This window comes from Mytilus trossulus, chromosome 5 (assembly GCF_036588685.1).
Source record: "Mytilus trossulus isolate FHL-02 chromosome 5, PNRI_Mtr1.1.1.hap1, whole genome shotgun sequence".
Taxonomy (NCBI): domain Eukaryota; kingdom Metazoa; phylum Mollusca; class Bivalvia; order Mytilida; family Mytilidae; genus Mytilus; species Mytilus trossulus.
In genome coordinates, this window is record NC_086377.1 from 1,986,254 (window position 1) to 2,006,822 (window position 20,569).

General features: G+C 30.2%; 1 protein-coding gene across 1 annotated transcript in view; it reads right to left on the minus strand.

Moving 5' to 3' along the window:
- LOC134719283 (uncharacterized) overlaps positions 1–20,569 on the minus strand; it is an 85,372-nt gene that overhangs the window by 54,400 nt on the left and 10,403 nt on the right. Inside the window, exons 4-7 of the mRNA XM_063582288.1 lie at positions 20,261–20,359; positions 18,746–18,907; positions 7,866–7,964; positions 1,296–1,394 (exon numbers count right to left, since the gene is read on the minus strand). Coding sequence (XP_063438358.1) covers positions 1,296–1,394; positions 7,866–7,964; positions 18,746–18,907; positions 20,261–20,359 — 459 coding nt within the window. The remainder of the gene's footprint in view (positions 1–1,295; positions 1,395–7,865; positions 7,965–18,745; positions 18,908–20,260; positions 20,360–20,569) is intronic.

Sequence of the window (20,569 nt, forward strand, 5' to 3'; positions counted from 1 at the left end):
CAGTTATAAATAATCATTAAGAAACAACATGAACTCCACTAAAACCCGAGAGTGATCAGGTGCTCCAGAAGTGTAAGCATTTCCTGCACCGTATACCGCACCCGTCGTGTTATTTCTTTGTTCAGTTCGGTAATGATGGAAGTTTATTATGACTGAGGAAGAATATCAGATATGATTTCTGACACACTTTTGTCATAATGGCCAATCAGCTCATGATGGCGACCGTAAAATTTCTTGAGTGATGACCTTAATTTGATTGATTCATATATATTAAAACAACAACAATATCCTACACAATTTTGGTTTTCAATTTCAACGGGTTGGGTTTTTTGCTGCATTCACGAGAAATTCACATGCACATTTAAGCGTTCGTTTCATGTATAAGGTCGTTTGAGTTGAATCTCACCTGAAAACTTTCACACGAATTTCACAATTGAAAATTTGTATTTTGTATTTTTCATGATTTTTATTAAATTTGAATATATATTTGAAGTACGATGTTCACGTGAAATTCACGTGAGTTTTACATGAGATTCACATGAAACTCGCATTAACTGATTGCACGTATAAATTCGATTGAGATGAGATTTTCGAGAAATTCACGGGAGATTCACATGAATTTAAATTCAAGTGAAACTGATGTAAGTAAAATTTGCCAAAACCAAACCTACTTCAATATAACAAGTAAAGGTTTAGATAAAAGTGAGTTATTTAGAATGTACAACAACTTGTTCTTATCAACTTCTGAACAATGACAGTCAAATATTTTAAAAAATCAGACAAAAATATCACAAAACTAAATCAAATATGCCTCATATGACTGAGATTCATTGATTGAACACAAATTGTATGAACTAACCCAATCAATAAATTCCTTTCTCTACAACATTTTACAAAATGATTAAATGTATATGCTTTAATTCAAAATGATTTAAATTATTTCTAAAGAATCAAATGAATTAATATTATCTGAATAAGGAGTTACCACAACATATTCTCATGCAAAACATATCAATTTTTGATAATATTATTATTGTAAGAAACAAACTTGGTGATTAATCATGTTTTATCGGATAAAATTTGACAAAACATATAAAATGACACATGTGGCAACGGTCTGGTTGATTATGTTAGTACAAACTATTTTACAAGTATAATTTAGATGGTCACATTATAGGAAAGGGAACAAGATTGTGTAAACTATATTAGGAATATATTACAGTTGTCTAATTTGCAATATGAGTTTGTATGTATAACCAATTAAGGGGGTAGGATCAAATTAAAATTATAATTACATTGTCCCTTGCATCTCTTTGACAGCCCACAGTGATGAGGTACTGGACTATCTGTAAGTTCCCTTTATGGACAGCAATAAATAATGGTGTATTTCCATCCTGAAATATCAACACATATAACAGACATTATAACTTCAGTCATAGACGGGATGGCATAAATATGAACAACATATATAACATACAAATCCGTTGACAACATAAAAACAGAAGGATTACTTATTTAACTTACTTTATTTTGAGATATCAGAATTAAATTTATTCAATACATTTCAAAATACTGATGAAAGACTGATTTGTTTTAAGATGAGATATACTCAAATACAAATACAATATAACAATAAACAAAAAGCTGTTCATCGAAAACTATTGTTGCACTAAATCTGTTTTAACAATAGTAATTTAGGAAACAGATTGATGTAGACACTTGTAGCCTGTTCATAATCCTTTGTGAATATGAATAAATATATTGTAATTTTATAATTCATAATCAAATATTGTTTCCTTTAAAAGTATCTGACTAAGTAATCAACGAAACTTATTCTTATCAGCATATTCAAACAGATGTTTACGAAAGAAGAATGTACAATATGTATTAATTCGTTCCATGTCTGTATATTCTATATAAACAACATATACCCATCATCAGCACTATTCTAGTAAATACAATTTTGCTACAGAAATGTATAGATAGAATAAAGAGATATAGGAAGATGTGGTGTAAGTGCCATTGAGACAACTCTCCATCCAAATAACAATTTATAAAAGTAAACCATTATAGGTCAATGCACGGCCTTCAACACGGAGCCTTGGCTCACACTGAACAAAAAGCTACAAAAACGTCCCAAAATTACTAGTATTAAACCCTTCAAACAAGAAAAACCAACGGTCTAATCTATATAAAAAAGGAAAAACGAAAAACACGTATAAATAACAGAAACAAACAACAACTACTGTATATCAGATTACTGACTAAGGACAGGTGCAAACATTTGCAGCAGGATTTAACGTTTTATTGGTACCAAACCTTTTACCTTTTTCTGAAACAATAGCATAACATCACAATATCTAAAACCACAAAAGAATATAGGAGAGTTTTTTTTTTAAATAAATTTTAGAATGTATAACTTGTTAAAATGTTAGATTTCTATCAATTAGACAAGTAAATAAAAGCATCTCTTTACGTTATTGACACGACTATTTTTGTTATTACTTTTTTATCTAATCATGTTTTAAATTGCCATTTGATTAGGGACTTTCCGTTTTGAAATTTCCTCGGAATTTGGTATGTTTGTAATACCATCTTACCTAAAACTTTAACACAACTGGTCAACTTAAAAAAAAATGACAATAAAATTTCTAAAAAATATTTTCGTTGTAAGAAAACAAAACAAAACAAAGAATGATTCAGTGCAAAAAGACCTGTATAATAAGACCCACATGTTTATAATCCAACACATATTTATTGTTTTTTAAACCTCTCTGACTAACAACATTACCTGTACAAAGACCTGTACAATAAGACCCACATGTTTATAATCCAACACATATTTATTGTTTTTTAAACCTCTCTGACTACCAACATTACCTATACAAAAACCTGTATAATAAGACCCACATGTTTATAATCCAACACATATTTATTGTTTATTAAGCCTATCTGACTAACAACATTAGTTTGTGGTGATCCAGAATAAAAAGAAGATGGATCGGACCAAAGAAACTTCTTAACCACAGCAAGAAATGGAAGAAATGCAGTTATCTTTCACGTACAGTAATTGAAACTAGTATTCTTTCCAATTGATGATATTAACATATAAAAAAACATCACATACTGTGTCTCCAACTGGACAATGTTGTGTAAAATATATCAATACAATACAATTCGCTGGTATCAATGGTCAAAACTAAGTAAGATGACCAGCTACTCTTCTAGAAAAATCAACGGCTAATTGATATGCTGACACTATATCAAAATCGGTTGTGTGTAAACTAAAGAGGGACGAAACAAAGTTTCAATTTGTTTGAAATGTTTTGTTTTGTTTTATTGAATTGAACAGGATCTTCAAAGAAGTCAGAATTAAGCCAGATTCTTGTCAATTTTCTTTGAATTGGTGGGTATCATCATCAGAAAAAGTGAGAATTAATTCGGATTCTTATCAAGTCTGTGAATTAATCAGGACCTTGTCAAAAGTCTGTTAATTGGTGACGAATCATTATTAAAATAATGTGAATTTATCAGAATCCTCGTTAGTAGTCATTTAATTGGTGATTTAGTGAAAATATCATCCATCATGATAGCGTATGTTGATTCATTATCAGTGAAGTGTGACAGACGAGGATGCATTATAAGCGTGAGTTAAAGAGGAATTATCAGTATTTATATGTGAATTTAAAAAGATTGGTTATCAGTGATGTGAATATCATATGATTTTATCAAAACAATAAAATCACAAAAATACAGAACTCAGAGGAAAATCAAATCGGAAAGTCCCTAAACACATTGCACAATTGTCAGTTAGATATAGGAAGATGTGGTATGCGTGCCAATTTGACAACTCTCTATCCAAATAATAATCCATGAAAGTACATCATAATAGGTCCAGGTACGGCTTTCAACACGGAGTCTAGGCTCACACCGAACAGTAAGTTATAAAGAGCCCAAAACAGCTACTAGTGTAAAACCATTCAATCGGGAAAACCAACGGTCTAATCTATATATAAACGAGAAACGAAAACACGTATGAACTATATAAACAGACGACAACTTCTGTACATCAGATTCCTGTACATTTTTAAGTGAACTGGGAATTTATTCGAAGTCAGTGTCAGTGTAAACTTGCATGAACACGGTCACTTAAAAAAAATGGAAAATAAAATAAATCAATGGACTCAGAAGAATCACAGGAAAAATATAATCCAGCTTTATATAGTTCTATATGTCTGAGATATTATTTACATATTAGTGATATAATGTATGCTTAATTAATATTATCGAATTTAGATGTTTACACAATAGTATTTAATTAATTTAGATGGATATACATTTGCATTTTGGCCTCCCTGACCAGGTTAAGTTTAAAATATGGCAATTCAAGTTAGTGTGCAATGGAATGATGTTGAAATAGCAAATGATAATAAACGTTGCCGCCTTTGAATGTATGTGATGAAAAACAAGATTGTTCGATGTATAATTGTTGTGAGTAGTTTCTGTTTGACAGCCTGTATATTTATATCCATACCAGACAAAAAACGAAATGGTTACAAACCTGTCTTTTCGATTTAACTTATCCATTAAATTTAAAATAAAAAAATGAGTTGAAAAGCATCTGCTGTTTTTTTGTCATTTATCAGCAATAAATATATATGGCACCAATATAACGATAACGAAATCAATTCTAGCACTGTCTAGATTTACAAGTGAATAGATTTGTGATAGTATAGCATGTTTACAGTGAATAACAAAGACATGTACAGTAAATTAAGCATGTAAGAAAGAACTCTGAATGCTTACTTTTTTTTCAATTTGATTTTTTCCCCGCAATTTTGTAATGCTACATACACTCTGATGTAAGTTTTTATCATACCTTTTCTTTTTATCAATTTTAATCCTACTTTAAAAAAATGCGAATATTCAAAAGTTAAAATCATTTCAAATATAAATATTCAGAAATCTTCAAATGCTATGAAAATGAATGATGCGAATGGGTCATAACATTAATTATTCCTCTTCACAAATTAAGTGCTGATACAAATTATAGGTAAATAAAGGTAAGAAGATTAAAAAAAAAACATAATGTTTTTGTCCTGTGCAACAAGATCTTAAGATAATATTAAATAAACAAGAAATAAGTTGCCAATATATAATGATTTATATTTCACTGTAGTATCACGCTAACAGATTTATTAAACTATAAATGTAATGTTCGAAATTATGAAAGATTTTCTAGTTCCATGAGTTTAGAAGAACCTGATTTCTTGACAGCAATAGCAATAAAAACACCACATACTAAATAGATACAAAATGTAAATATTAATGTTTAAGTATGATAGTTTTGCACTATTCCTCTAATGCACACCAATAAAGCTTAGACACAGAAGAAGATTTTGATTTATACCACATGTTAATATCATTTAAGTCAGTTGTAAAAAAAAAAATGTGTCAAGAGTTAAACAAAAGGTGTTCAAAAACATGTCTTGGGACAATTCAATGTTTTAACATGTGTCTTTATTGGACGTAATGCATAACAACACAAAACGACAGTTATAATGTGTATCAATGTATGTCAGGTTAGGGAAAAAGGTTTGAAAATTAATGCATTGGTATAAGTGCTCTATAGTAAAGGTGGCTTTGATAACAGGGTCTTTAATTACCATCTACCTCCCACAATGGACCACAGGAGCTCCTATTATTAAAGTTTGCTTTATGCCGGAAATTTAAGCCACTCGACTGATCTGCATTCTACATTTTGTTTATAGCAGACAATGCAGAACGCATACCAGTCGGTTGATACATATACATAGAGCCCCAAAAACACAAACCTCTGCACGCAAACAAGATATATAATGAAATGAAGGACACATGTATCAGTTTAGAGATATTTACAGATCTACTTTATTAAGGATCAGGGCATGATCTGAAGTTTTATATTTTTAGTTGCATTAAAATCAAGAACATACTGTTATTTCAGAAAGGTTTGCATTGTTTTCATAATAGAGAATATTTCCTAAATGGCAATACTTAAACCGGAATATTTGTAGATTTTTCAACGATCACAAAAATAGATGAACTCAATAATATCTTAATTTCAAGATAAACTTGAATAGTAAATACTCAACGGTTATCTTGTAAAGGATTCGACACATTATCTTGAGGAGCTGCATCCATTTATAAAATATCGAAGGTCGAAAGGTTACAAGGCTGTGTTCTAACATCAAAATTTTGTCATCAAATCTATGTAATATTATATCAGTTTGTCGAATAATAGTTGTTTTCATATCTTATAACATTTATAATATTAAGGATTTTTTCAGCATTTGACTACTTTCTGTTACTTACAATTGTTTAGAGAGATACCACCATTTAATCTTTAATTTTTCATAAACTTATATGGTACTAGACTTTTTTTGCTAGTATAATCATATGGGTAATTTGCTTCTGGTGATACATATTTAAAGTGTTACAAAATAGCCTTTTCCTATAAATTGCAATAAACATTTGTCGTTTGATCTGTTACATCTGTTACATTGAATTTCACTAAAAAAATGGAAATCACAAATAATTGGAAATATTGAATATATATGCTTACTCAGTATATTATACCATTCGTATTTTTGATGCGTTTTGTTATTTGATTTTGCCATGTGATTATGGACTTTTCGAATGGATTTTCCTCTAAGTTCAGTATTTTTGTGATTTTACTTTTTATACTTATTTGGTAGAAAGATATTTCTGATCAAGTTATTTGTATTCCCTTTAACACTACTTCCTACTGATCTATGACACTGCCTCTTTTTTTAGGTCATAGTTGGCAGATTAAGTTTGATGAGATTCGTAAAAAAGGACGTTCATTAAACAATATCATTCTGTGTTAATAGCGTTTGCTACCATCTTCATATTGAAAAGCATTTTAGATAATTTGTTTAAGACAAGTTTTGAATTTTACATAGATAGATGAGTAAATACTCATCAATAAATTTGAATTGATAGGTTTATACATTGTGTGCAGAAAGGGATGAATTGGTGAAGAATAAGAATAAAGTAATAATACTTCATTTTATCTGACTGTCGAGTTTGAAGAAATTGTCTCATCAATTATTCATAAAAAGGTAATTGTGTTCTAAAAAAATGTGTTGTCAGATACAAACTCGGTATGTGACTTAAGCGCTATAAATTCAGCTTAAATTCACCTTTTTCTTTATTTGAGAATGCCTGTACCGAGTCAGGAAAATGACAGTTATTGTCCATTCGTTCGATGTGCTATATCATTCAATTTTGCTATTTGTTTAGGAACTTTCCTTTTTGTATTTTCCACGGAGTTCAGTATTTTTGTTATTTTATGTTAAGCATCTGATAAAATTTGATGAGAAAGGGATACTTTATTGTTTGTAAATAAAACAAGTCTGTCCAGCAAAAAGATTGTGTACTGGTTCAGAATTTAGAGGATAAGGGTCATATGTGTTTTGACAAAAATATATGTTTTCAAAGATAGACAACACCTGTGCTGTCTTTGTTTTCTTTTTCAAGACAAGATTTAAATGATACCTCCCATATACAATATCATCATGTTTTGTGTTTCTAATAATGTCTTCATTCATACATTAGTGAGTTTGTTCAGGATATATATCAATTAAAGATAATGTGCTTGTCCAGAACTAAGAGAATTATGATCAGAGTAACATATGTCTGCCAAAAATATGTGTTTTTAAAGATAGATAACACATGAACTGTATGTTTTCTCTTTGTCAAGACAAGATTTACATAAGACCTGACATATTCAATAACATCAGGTTTTGTTTTTCTGATAATTTGCTCATTTATACATTAGTGATTTTGATCAGTCTATATCTTACCTTAGCTGTAGCTTCTTTGTTAGAGCCTACAGAAACAAGGTATTGGACTGTCTCTATGTGTCCATAGTACACTGAATTCAATAATGGTGTAAATGCATCCTGTAATATCAACATATACATGACATTAAATTTGTGCAATTCGGTAGATAATATATATGTATAAGATGTGCTATATAAAGAAAATTATATTTATCATATATTTAGTACAAAATACAGCTATTTTGTATATCTAATAAAGGTTCGTTTTTCCAGTCTGTATCACCTACCCTGTATTGCATACCCCGTATCGCATACCCCGTATCGCATACATTTGTACCTTTCTTTTTTTTTTTTATATGAAGTCAGTTTTTTGTGGGTTTTTTCTGGGTGAAGAAAGAACTTCCTCAAAATAGGTCAATTTTTTTAATGACGTCATTGTTTTGTATGTAACGTCACGAACATCAAGTTTTCACAACATATTTTTTGTCACACTAAATGCAACTATAAAAAATACAAAACATTCAAATAAATACATATTTGATAAAGCGTATAATACATGGCAAAATCCGTATCACATGCCGTATCACCCTCGACCAATATCATCCCTCGGGTCTAAATGCCCTTGGGCTGATATTGATGTCTCGGGATGATACGACATATGATACGGATTTTGCCAGGTATTATTCTCTATTTATATACACCTGGAAAAAAGTATTGCAACACTTCAATTGAAAACAATGTAAAACAACATGGTCATAGAATTTGTATAATTTGGGTTTAACCAAATACATGTAATCCGTTTCTGGTTTGAAATTAAATTTGTTTTATTGACTGACATTTCAGGCAAAATTAAGACTCGAAAAATGCATCATTTGTCTTGTATTCTATACCGACATCTTATAAAATCATTTTTCTCAGCAAACTAAACATCTGACACAGAATATTTCAAACAGTTCTAAATAATTAAATGCATAAAAACATCTGTATTTAATGCAGAACTATTGTTTTGGAAAAATGAGTCCTGCAAAATTTGCATTTTTTGTGAAAAACGCGAAAACTTTTCCGTACAACTGTTATGTCCTATCCATGTGGCCTTTAAACTGGATGAAAAGTAAGTTAATACCATGAATTCAATTTTAAAACATAAACAGATTAAAAGTATTCGGCAAAACCCAAATTATACACATTCTACAATCATGTCATTTCACATTGTTTTCAATGGAAATGTTGCAATACTTTTTTCCAGGTATATATATTCGAAAAAAATGTACAACATAATCATATCAATACGATGAGAAAATAATAAGAATATTCTATTACACATTACTTTATCAAGTGGTTGCTTTGATTATGATCACGTATAACGGTGTATTTATCAGGGAATAGTTAATTAATGAGGATTTTGTATTAGTAGTATGTTAATCGAGGAGGATAATTCATCAATAAGAGTAAACTAACTATAAATAGTATTAATCTCTGATGTTAGAATTCACCAGGAGTTGTTATCAGGAGATTGTGGTGTATTAGGTTTCATAACCAAATGTTGTTTATTTTTATTGTAATTTATAATCAATGGTGCGCATATTTCAAAGGGTCCCCCATTATCGAATTGTGAGTTTACTACGATCCTTATCAGAGGTTAGTGAGTTAATCATATGTAGACATGTCTGTGTGTTGATGGCCGTACTTTGACCTTTATTTGATTACTCTTTACATATTGTCAACGGAGGTTATGTTGTCTCGTTGTCAGTCATGCCACATTTTCTTATTTCTATTTAGTTAGGGTTTAAAGTCGTGCGTGGGTTTATCCATATTCATCAATGAATAATGGATTTATCATTTTCTTTAACTTTGATCACTGATCACTGTTCAAAATCATTGATCTGTAAAATTCAAGAGGAATGCCCATCATCATTTATATAAATTATAAGGATCCTCTTTTATTTGTTTTGGTTGTTGACATTATGGCCCAGAGATTAAGAAATAATAAAAATGTAAAAGGAATTAATATAAAATTAGATGGGAAAAGTCATGGTATCAAGATTTCACAATTAGCAAACGACACAACACTATTTTGCAAGGATAAAAACGATGTGGTAGCTGCAATGATCGAAATAGAAATGTTTAGTTCCTTTTCAGGTTTACTACTAAATAGAAATAAAACAGAGGGATTCTGGATTGGAAAATTAAAATCTTGTAAAGATAAAATTGTCGGGATTAAGTGGGGAGATAAACCTATTAAAGATTTAGGGGTGTTTTTCGGACATGACAAATAAGAATGCAAAAATTTAAACTGGAATGGTAAAATAAAAAAGATGAATAAATTATTTATGATATGGAAAAAACGAAATCTTTCTATTTTAGGAAAAATCCTCATTATAAAGACTTTAATATTGCCTTTGTTTACTTTCTTGGGAAGCGTATGTCTAACCCCAGAAAATTATATAAAAGAAATAGAAAACAGTAGCTATAAATATATTTGCGATGGGAAACCAGACAAGATTAAAAGAAACATGATGATTGGTCCATATGAGAAGGGGGGTCTAAAAATGGTAGACTTTAAAAGTTATTTTGTGGCTTTAAAAGCATACTGGGTAAATAGATTAGTAAATGGTAAACTTGAGACTTGGAAGCTTATACCATTAAATACTTATAAAATGTCATTATCAGAAATCTACATTCTAAACAAATTAACGTTTAGAATAAACTGGATCGCCGAATTTCAAAAATTAAAAAAATCTATACCAGGCGAATGGATTCAAATTGTTCAAAAAGAGAATTCTGTCAAAACTACATTTAATATTCAGAGATATAAAATCGTATGGAAAAATAATTTTATTGAGACTACATTATTAACAAATAAAATGTTATATACAACTCTTTGGTAAATACAAAACTAGAGTCGTCAATAGGGATAAACAGATGGCTTAGAATCCTACCAATACAAGAAACTCTTAATATGAATTCATTGTACACATTTAATTTTGAATATATGACTGAAAATAAATTAAAAATATTTAGATGGAAATTATTACATTATATTGTTCCAACTAAAAAACTTGTATTGCAGTGGAAAGTAACTAAGACAGATAAATGTAATTTTTGTAAACAAGAAGACGATTATGCTCACTATTTTTTGAAGTGTAGATATTTGAATAAATTTTTGCAAAAAATCTATGAACTCTTTAGAAGAAGTAAAATATATTTTGATATTAAATTGTAACATCTGGTATTTGGATATAAAATCACAGATAGTAATTATTATTTTCTGAATTATATACTAACAGTATTAAGTTTTTCTATATATAAGTCATACTATGTATCCGAGCAGAGAACAAAAACTGTTGATGTCTTTAGCATTTTTGAAAATGAATTTAATAAAAGAATAGATGCCTATAAATCAAGATGTCCAATATCATTGTCAATTAGAAAGAATTTTTAGCATTGATAAATCTCTGCATTAGACACCTATACAACTTTATATTATTTTTTATAACTTAATAAGTTGGATCAGCTGTTTATTTACCTGGATAATCAGTGGAGTGTAACAGGGTAAATCAAGAGAAGCTTGGACTCTTGATGAAACTTGTAACAAGCAAGATTAGATGAATAAATATTATTATGGTGTTAAAAAAAAATAAAAAAACAATTATAAGGATCCATCAGCAGTGAAGTGTAAGAATTTATAAGGATGCATTAGCAATGAATTGTACAGCAATGAGGATTCACCATCAATAGTGTCCAAAATAATTGATGTTTTGATTCAGTAGTGTTAAATAATGAAAATGTCTCATCAGTGAAGTGTGGGTTGTATCAGGATTCAATCTAAGAAGGTTGAGGAGTGATTTTATTAGAATTCATCTTCAGCAATTCTGGGATTCACAAGGTGTTATAACCAATTTTGATTTAGTTTATCTGTTCCACCTACCAACTATATAAAAACTAAAGAAAAACATATCGTCTGTTACTCAAAATATGGATAATTTCATGCTAAGGGGGTCTGTTTGACAGCTTTTGAAATACTACTGTTAAGCTCCGGTCACACTGGCACGTGTCAAGAGCTATATTTTACTACGTTTTGAAAGCGTAGCAGAACGGGAGTATACGTCACGAAGCGTATCAAAACGCAGTAGAAACGTAAAAAACGTATTGATCTCTTTTCAAACTGGAATTCCACAACAAACGTAGCGAAAATCTAAACCAAGTTGAAACCTATTAAATACGTATCAGAGTTTAGCGGAACGTAACAAAACGTGCGTACTATATAGCGAATGGTATCAATGCTTGGTCGAAACGTTGGCCTTCACGTACTAATGCGTAGGAAAACGTGATAAGAACGTGGCACAAACCTTGTAAATAATAGCTATAAAAAAAATGACGGGACATTTTTATTCAAAACGTATTTGAAACGTAGCATTTTAAAACTTAGTAAAACGTGACAGGTTGACTGGGGCTTATACCTTTTCAAAATGGACCAAGCACTATTTTACCCAAAAAGTCATCCCACAATTTGTGTCATGTAATTTATCCCCCTTTTTTGTTGCAAAGTGTATGAAAAACATTGCAAGTTACACATTGTCCTTACTATGAACTTTTTTTGTAAACAGCTAAAATCAAGAAACGATAAATGTGTCCCCAGAACAGTTCCCATTTCATATGTATAATAATATCTTTATTTATATTTTGCCGTATATGTCACTTACTTCACCTCTGTGTTCTAAATCAGCGCCCTTTTCAATGAAAAGTTTCAAATCTGTTAAACTTCCGTCATGGGAAGCTTTACTGAATTTGATCACTGTTCAAAATCAATGATCTGTGAAATTCAAGTGGAATGCTCATCATCATTTATATAAATTATAAGGATCCGCCATCAACGAAGTGTGCCAATTTATTTAAGAATTGAATGCTTCTTTTTGTAAATATATTGGGGTGTAAAAGCGTTGACCGAAGTACATTTTGTATGAGGCGCGGAAGCGCTTCATTCTAAAAATGTGCGCACGGTCAACGCTTTTACAACCCTATAAAGTTACAAAAAGAAGCATTCAATACTTATAATTACATTTTTTAGCTAGGATTATAAAAACACGATTTTCATGAAGTTTAATTTTTAAATTCACCTGTGCACTTTATTGTGGGACCTCGTGTCATCATGAATGAAATGTTATTGTCTCATGCAATTGCTTACGGAATAACGTGTGATGTGCATTTAGCCAATCAGAATAACGTATTATAATGAAACATCCATCTAATGTAATTATAAGGATGTATTATCAGTGATTTGTACATCATCAGTGAAGTGTGTGAATTTATAAATATACATTATCGGTGAATTGTACAGTTATAATGATTTATCATCAGGGAAGTGTGGTTTTGTTTTATTGGAAATACGCAAAGACCACTTAAGTGTATCAATACTAAAGTCAGAATATGTCATCGTTAATGACAAGAGAATTAATACTATGTCTCGTCTTAATAAGTCTGGTTAAAGGTTTGGTTAGCTTTTGAGGTGTTGAAATACCTGAACGTAGTGAATTTAAGTGAATGTTAAATGCTCATCAGTGTATGAACAAACCAAGCTTAAAATATTGATACGCGATTGAGCTCCTTTTTGGTGATATGGAGCAAACTATAATTACCCCCTGTATACTAGATAAACCCAAACTAGACTACACATTTAACCCACTGCCTGAATTACTCCTCACTTTAAACGATTTTTATGTTACCTTAATATTTCATAGACCATCTTTTTTTCTTTACAAATTTGCAAAGTAGATACAATAAAAACCAATACATACATTTTGTCTTTCACGGAAATTGTCCATATTATGTTTTTTTTTTAACTTTTTCTAAATTCTAATGATTGAATAAACAAAAAGTTGTAAATTTTAAACTACAACCATTCATATGTCTCCTTGTATGTTTCCAAGTCATCCATCTTATGAAAGAGGAGATATAATACGATTGCCAGTAGAAAAGCTATCTTCCACAAGTCTCTTTTGTGATATTTTCACAACAACAGTACTTGTATGGTAAACCAGCAACATTGTCACATATGACAATATTCTGCTGTAGACACAATCTGAATATTATATCATTAAAGTTAAGAAGACAAACATTGTGTCTGGTTGCAGAAACTAACATTAGGAACATCATATACTAAATAGTGAAGAAAAAAGTATATGCTTATGTTCTAGTATGATAGCTTTGCACCACCATTGCACTTCAATGAGGCTAGACGCAGAAGAAGATTTTGATTAAGACCCCATGTTTATGTCATTCAAGTCAGTTATATACAAAAAAATATAAATAAAATTGAAAATGGAAATGGGGAATGTGTCAAAGAGAAAACAACCCGACCAAATAAAAAACAACAGCAGAAGGTCACCAACAGGTCCTCAATGTAGCGAGAAATTCCCGCACCCGGAGGCGTCCTTCAGCTGGCCCCTAAACAAATATATACTAGTTCAGTGATAATGAACGCCATACTAATTTCCAAATTGTACACAAGAAACTAAAATCAAAATAATACAAGACTCACAAAGGCCAGAGGCTCCTGACTTGGGACAGGCGCAAAAAATCGGCGGGGTTAAACATGTTTGTGAGATCTCAACCCTCCCCCTATACCTCTAACCAATATAGAAAAGTAAACGCATAACAATATGCACATTAAAATTCAGTGCAAGAGAAGTCCGAGTCTAGTGTCAGAAGATGTAACCAAAGAAAATAAACAAAATGTCAATAATACATAAATAACAACAGACTACTAGCAGTTAACTGACATGCCAGCTCCAGACTTCAATTAAACTGACTGAACGATTATGATTTCATCATATGAACATCAGGCACAATCCTTCCCGTTAGGGGTTTAGTATTATACCATCATAACATATATGAGAAGAACATAACCGTGTCATGCCAACAACTGTTTTTAGAATAAATGTGTTTAGTTCCGACGCAAATACCTTATCAGTGATTCAATATTAACGCCAAAATATGCAATGACTTGACAACAGTATCGTAATTATTTCCCTTCTTAATAAGTCTATTCAAAGGTTTTGTAAGTTTCTGAGTTGAGTACTGACACCTTTGTGCTTTATAAAGAATATTTCAATAAAAAAATTGATGTGAAATACCTGAATGTATAAGAAGTCTGCATGTTGAGCTATATTTAAGAATGATGATTTACCGATGTTAAAATTTAGTAAATGTTTTGACTAGTTTGTGATATCTAAAACCCTGGTGTAATATTTTTTCAGTAATACATAAATGTATCTCGTTAAAATCTAAAACATCGTTACATACACGAGCGAATCGTACAAGTTGAGATATATAAACACCGTAAGATGGTGACAAGGGAACGTCACCATCTAAAAACGGATAATTAACGATAGGAAACGGAAAATCATCCCTTTTATCATAAATTGTAGTATTCAGCTTTCAGTTATTGATATAGATATTAAGATCGAAGAAAGGGCAGTGGTCATTGTTAGTATAAGCTTTATTTAAAGTAAGTAAAGTAAATACATGTACTAGTATGTCAAGAGATAAACAAAAGGATGCATTAAGCATGTCTAATGGAAACTAAGTGTTTTAACATATGTCCTTATTGTGCGTATTTAATAGAAATACAGAACGTTAGATCTTGTGTTCCCCGATGTGTGCCAATCGACTGGTATGCATTCAAAGGTGTGTTTATAGCGGACGATGTAGAACGCATACCAGTCTACTGAAAGTTCCTATAAATAGCAGCACATGAAATACAAATTTATGAGAGTGTGGATTAATAAATAAAGAGAATAAATTAATTACACAAATACAATTACAGATTGCCTAACAATGTATTCTTAGCACACTATTTAAATAAAGGTAGTATACCGCTGTTCAACACTTATTAATCCATGGACAAAAAACAAAATCGGGGTAACAAACTAAAACTGAGGGAAACGCATTAATTATAAGAGGAGATCAACGACACACCATTAAAATGTAACACACACAGAAACGGACTAAGCATTAGACAAAATCCCATGAGAATAACAAATATAACATCAAAACCAATTACATGAATTTGGGATAGATAAGTAATGTTTAAGTATGTAAATATAAGAATGATTAAAATATTTACAAAATGATAAAAATAAACGCAATATTTCGCTAGACCAAATAGCTTTATCAAGCGTGCATATATCCAGGTGAAATCGGATGAAGATGATAAGAAACTTTTGCAGCTCAATGTGTGTTGCATTTAAATTTAGGTGCCTTGAAAATAAGTCAATTTTGCAGCTCAATGTATATGTTGCACTTGGATTTAGCTGCCTTGAAAATGCATAATTGGTAGTTGAAGTTAGCAACGTCCATTCACCAATATTACGGGATAAAAAGGACGATGCTTTGGATCCACCAACTCCACACTTTAGAGCCTGATGGTCTTAACGAAAAAGACGAGAAAAGATACAGAAAAGAAAAAGAAAAAGAATAATTTAATACAAAGCAACGTTAAAGGAAAGACATATGTATCATTTTAGAGATATTAACAGGTTAACTTTATTAGAGAGAAAGGCATATTCTGAAGACATTTAGTTGCATAGTAACAGAACTGGCATGGTAATCAGAGCATAATGTCCATTCAGAAATATTTGCAATGTTTGCATTATTTATAACATTTCCTGAAACGGCAATAATTAAACTGTGAACAAATCTACTCTATAATCATTTATTTAAAGTTTATCTTGAATATTAAATGTCAAATCCAGAGATGATATTCTATATCTTGATGTGCTGCATCTTTAAATAAAATATTGAATGTGTATGTCAAAGGGTAAACAGACATTTAAATAATATTATATTTGAATTAAGTTCATGTTATATTATTTCAGTTTGACATGAATAGTTTTTCTCATAAGTATTATTATCTTAAACTGGCCTTATCCAATACATTGCATTGGAAAATTGCCGTTTGAACCAGTCAGTATATTATACTAATTTGGTAAACGTTATTTGTAACACAATTTTTTTTTCTTTAGCTGAACACCTCTGTCTGGTGATCTATAGCTTTGCCTCTTAGTAGGTCCTATTTGATTGATTAAGTACGGTGAAAAACGTAAAATATGATCTAAATTAATATAATTTTAATACATATCACATGTATCGGTTGTTAAATATTGTTAAATATCAACAAAACCAGTAATATCTGACTCGATTGCAGGGAAAGGGATATATAATCTTTTTATGTATGCCAAAGTAAAGCATTTATAGTGTTTGCTACCATTTCCATATTAGACGACATTGTGAATTGTTGGTTTTAGACGAGTTTTTAATTATGTTTAGTAGATGGTGGCTAACCACGTTTACAGGGTTAAACAAATCAAAAGAAAAAAATCAAAATGATCAGGGATGACAATGTGAACTGGTGAAGTTAAAAAAAGAAAAATAATATAGATTCATCATTATAGAAAGTGTTCAAATTAACATGGTAAGTTTATACCTATTACATTCATCATTAAAGATGAAGACATTCAGCAGTAGTCAATATCAACGGTGTTAACACTTAAAGGGGTTCACATTCAGAGATGAGTGAAAATGTGAGTCTTGAAAATGAATAATGTATGAATTTATGAAAAAAAAGTCTTCCTTGGAATGTTAGTAATCGCGTATTTACCAACAGTGATGTGTCAATTATGAAAAATCATCATTAATGAATTTGTATTGAAAAGGATTAATCATCAGTGAATGTGACTTAACGATCAATTATGATCAATTATCATTATCAACAATGAATGTGAATGCTGATAATACATAAGTTTACTATGTTTGATAATTAGATATTAATCATATGTGATGAGAAGAAATGTGTAAAATATTAACATCAATGGATTCCTTTCGATCAAACGAGTAAAATAAGATCCATTAATATAAACCAAACTGAACAGTATTTTTTTAACATTCATCAATTCTTTATTGCACTCTTGGCTGTAAGAACCAAAATACAGCATTCAATCAAATATCCCTGTCTCACACACACGCATTTGCTATCATTGAAATACTACTTACAATATATCTGTCAGTGAAATATATTATGTGACTAAAGAGTTAATATAATGTGATTTCATCTACTTCAAATTATAGATTTAATAAACAAACTTTTTTTTTATCATGGTCATTATCTGATAAATTGTGTTGGTACAAATCAAATGAGATTTAAATATATATAAAAGTTTGTGATGTTCATTTAATCAGTCTGCAAATAAACGACATCAAAGCATGTAGAATAAAATGGACACTGTTGTGGTATCAATATAATCACAACAAATAGCACACGAATCAGTGGTCAATACTGAAAACATGACACATCGCACTTGTGTTTATTTTGTACATTACAAAAACAATTTAACAACCTGTTTTTATTATAATTATCATGATCTCTGATCTTCAAAACAAAACAAAGAATGTTCTCAAAATAATGTATAATGGATGTTTATCAAGTGATTCTTTTGTATGAGCCATATCTATATTCAAATATAATATAACAAACATTTGCTGATTGCAAAAATCGGATACATTGAATCTATCTAAATGATAGTATAAAACTTAGAATGTAAAACAATATGTTTTTCAGCAACTTTTTCTTGAAAAATAGATTCAGATGTTTACACCAAACAACAGAAAACCAAAAAACATGAGTCATTAAGTTATGTTCCATGTTGTAAATTACAAGAGTTTCCGTAATAAACAAACTTTTTTTTATCTGATACATTTTGTTGGTACAAATCAAATGAGATTTAAATATATATAAAAGTTTGTGTTGTTCATTAAATCAGTCTGCATTAGAACAAGTGTTTTTTCTTTGAGATTTAGAATACACTAAAGAAGAATCAAACTGAGAAAATAATATCAATATTTACATTTGCTCGTGCTTCTTTTATACATCCAACTCTGATTAGGTACTTGACAATATCCAAATGTCCTTTCTCTGCAGCAAGCGACAGTGGTGTAGATCCTATCTGTAACATCAACACATTTCCGACATCAAAGCATGTAGAATAAAATGGACACTGTTGTGGTATCTATATAAACACAACAGATAGAACACGAATCAGTGGTCAATACTGAAAACATGACACATCGCACTTATTTTTAAACATTACAAACACAAATTAACAACCTGTTTTTATTATAATTATCATGATCTCTGATCTTCAAAACAAAACAAAAAATGTTCTCAAAATAATGTATAAAGTCTGTGTATCAAGTGATTATTTTGTATGAGAAATATTTATACTCAAATACAATATAACAAACACCTGTTGATTGCAAAAATCGGATACATTGAATCTATCTAAATGATAGTATAAAACTTAGAATGTAAAACAATCTGTTTTTCAGCAACTTCTTCTAGAGAAATAGATTCAGATGTTTACACCAAAAAACATTTATCACAAAACAAAAATTAAACATGAGTCATTAAGTTATGTTCCATGTTGTAAAATACAAAAGTTTCCTTAAGAACTGTCACTAGAAACATTGTTTTGCAGGAGATATGTCACAATTTTATCATTATTTTTGTTTTGATAAAACAAAAATATAAAATCTCATGTAATATCATTTAAACATCTATTTGGTAAATAAAGATTCTTCCACTGCATCGAGTGTGATACGATTTTTATCCATTCAGCAGTTAAGTTTTTTAAATTTTAAACAATAGGCTCGACGATCGTTTTAAATATTTTAAATTTAACTGTTGAAAGTGGATAAAAATCGTATTACATGATATTTGGTCATGACATCTGTTTGTCTAATGATTTTCTAACAATATTCAGGCAAACTTATCCTTTCTTATGTATAATCTGCAAATGAATGTGCACTTTCTATGTGACGTCATCAGGCATAATCGTCTTTTTATAAGCCGTCACAATTGAAATTCAGAGGAAATTCAGAAAATTCGACAGTATGTAGAAAATCTTATTCCTTTTTTTTTAAGAAAAAAATGTGTTTTTCTTCTATATGACGTCATCGTTCATGGTCGCCGTTTTTCATACTGTGGAGTTAACAGAAATTGTCTAAATAATTGGTCATTAACAAGGTAATCAAATTGTAAAAGAATAATGTTGTTTCAGAAAACAAATTCGGTATGCGACTGTCATACACGTGAGAGGTTTAGCGCTATCAACCCAGGTTTAATTTACCTTTTCTACACTTGAGATTGCACTGAGGAATATGATAGTTATTATGTGCTGGTCTAGAATTAGAGGAATAGGAGTAACATATGTTTGTAAAATATATCTGTTTTGCCAAATTAGATAAGACCTGTACTGCCTTTTTTCCATGACAAGATTTAAACGATACCGCATAATTCAATAAAATCAAGTTTTGTTTTTCTGATAATGTGTTCATTTATAGATTAGTGAGTTTGATCTTACCTCTGTTTTAGCTTCTTTGTTGCTGCCTACAGAAACAAGGTATTGGACTGTCTCAATGTGTCCATGGTAGACTGATTGCAATAGTGGTGTATATTCATTCTGTAATATTAACATTTAAAAGACATCAAAACGTGTGCATGGATAATATTATATTAAATAGATCAGTACTAAATTGTGACAGCTTCAAGAATGCTGGTTATGACCTTTTCAAACTGGACTTTACAGTGTTTTACTTTAAAAGTCATGTTCCGATTGTTGTCGTATGTAATTTTATCATCCTACTTGTTTGGAAGATTAATATAAAAAAAT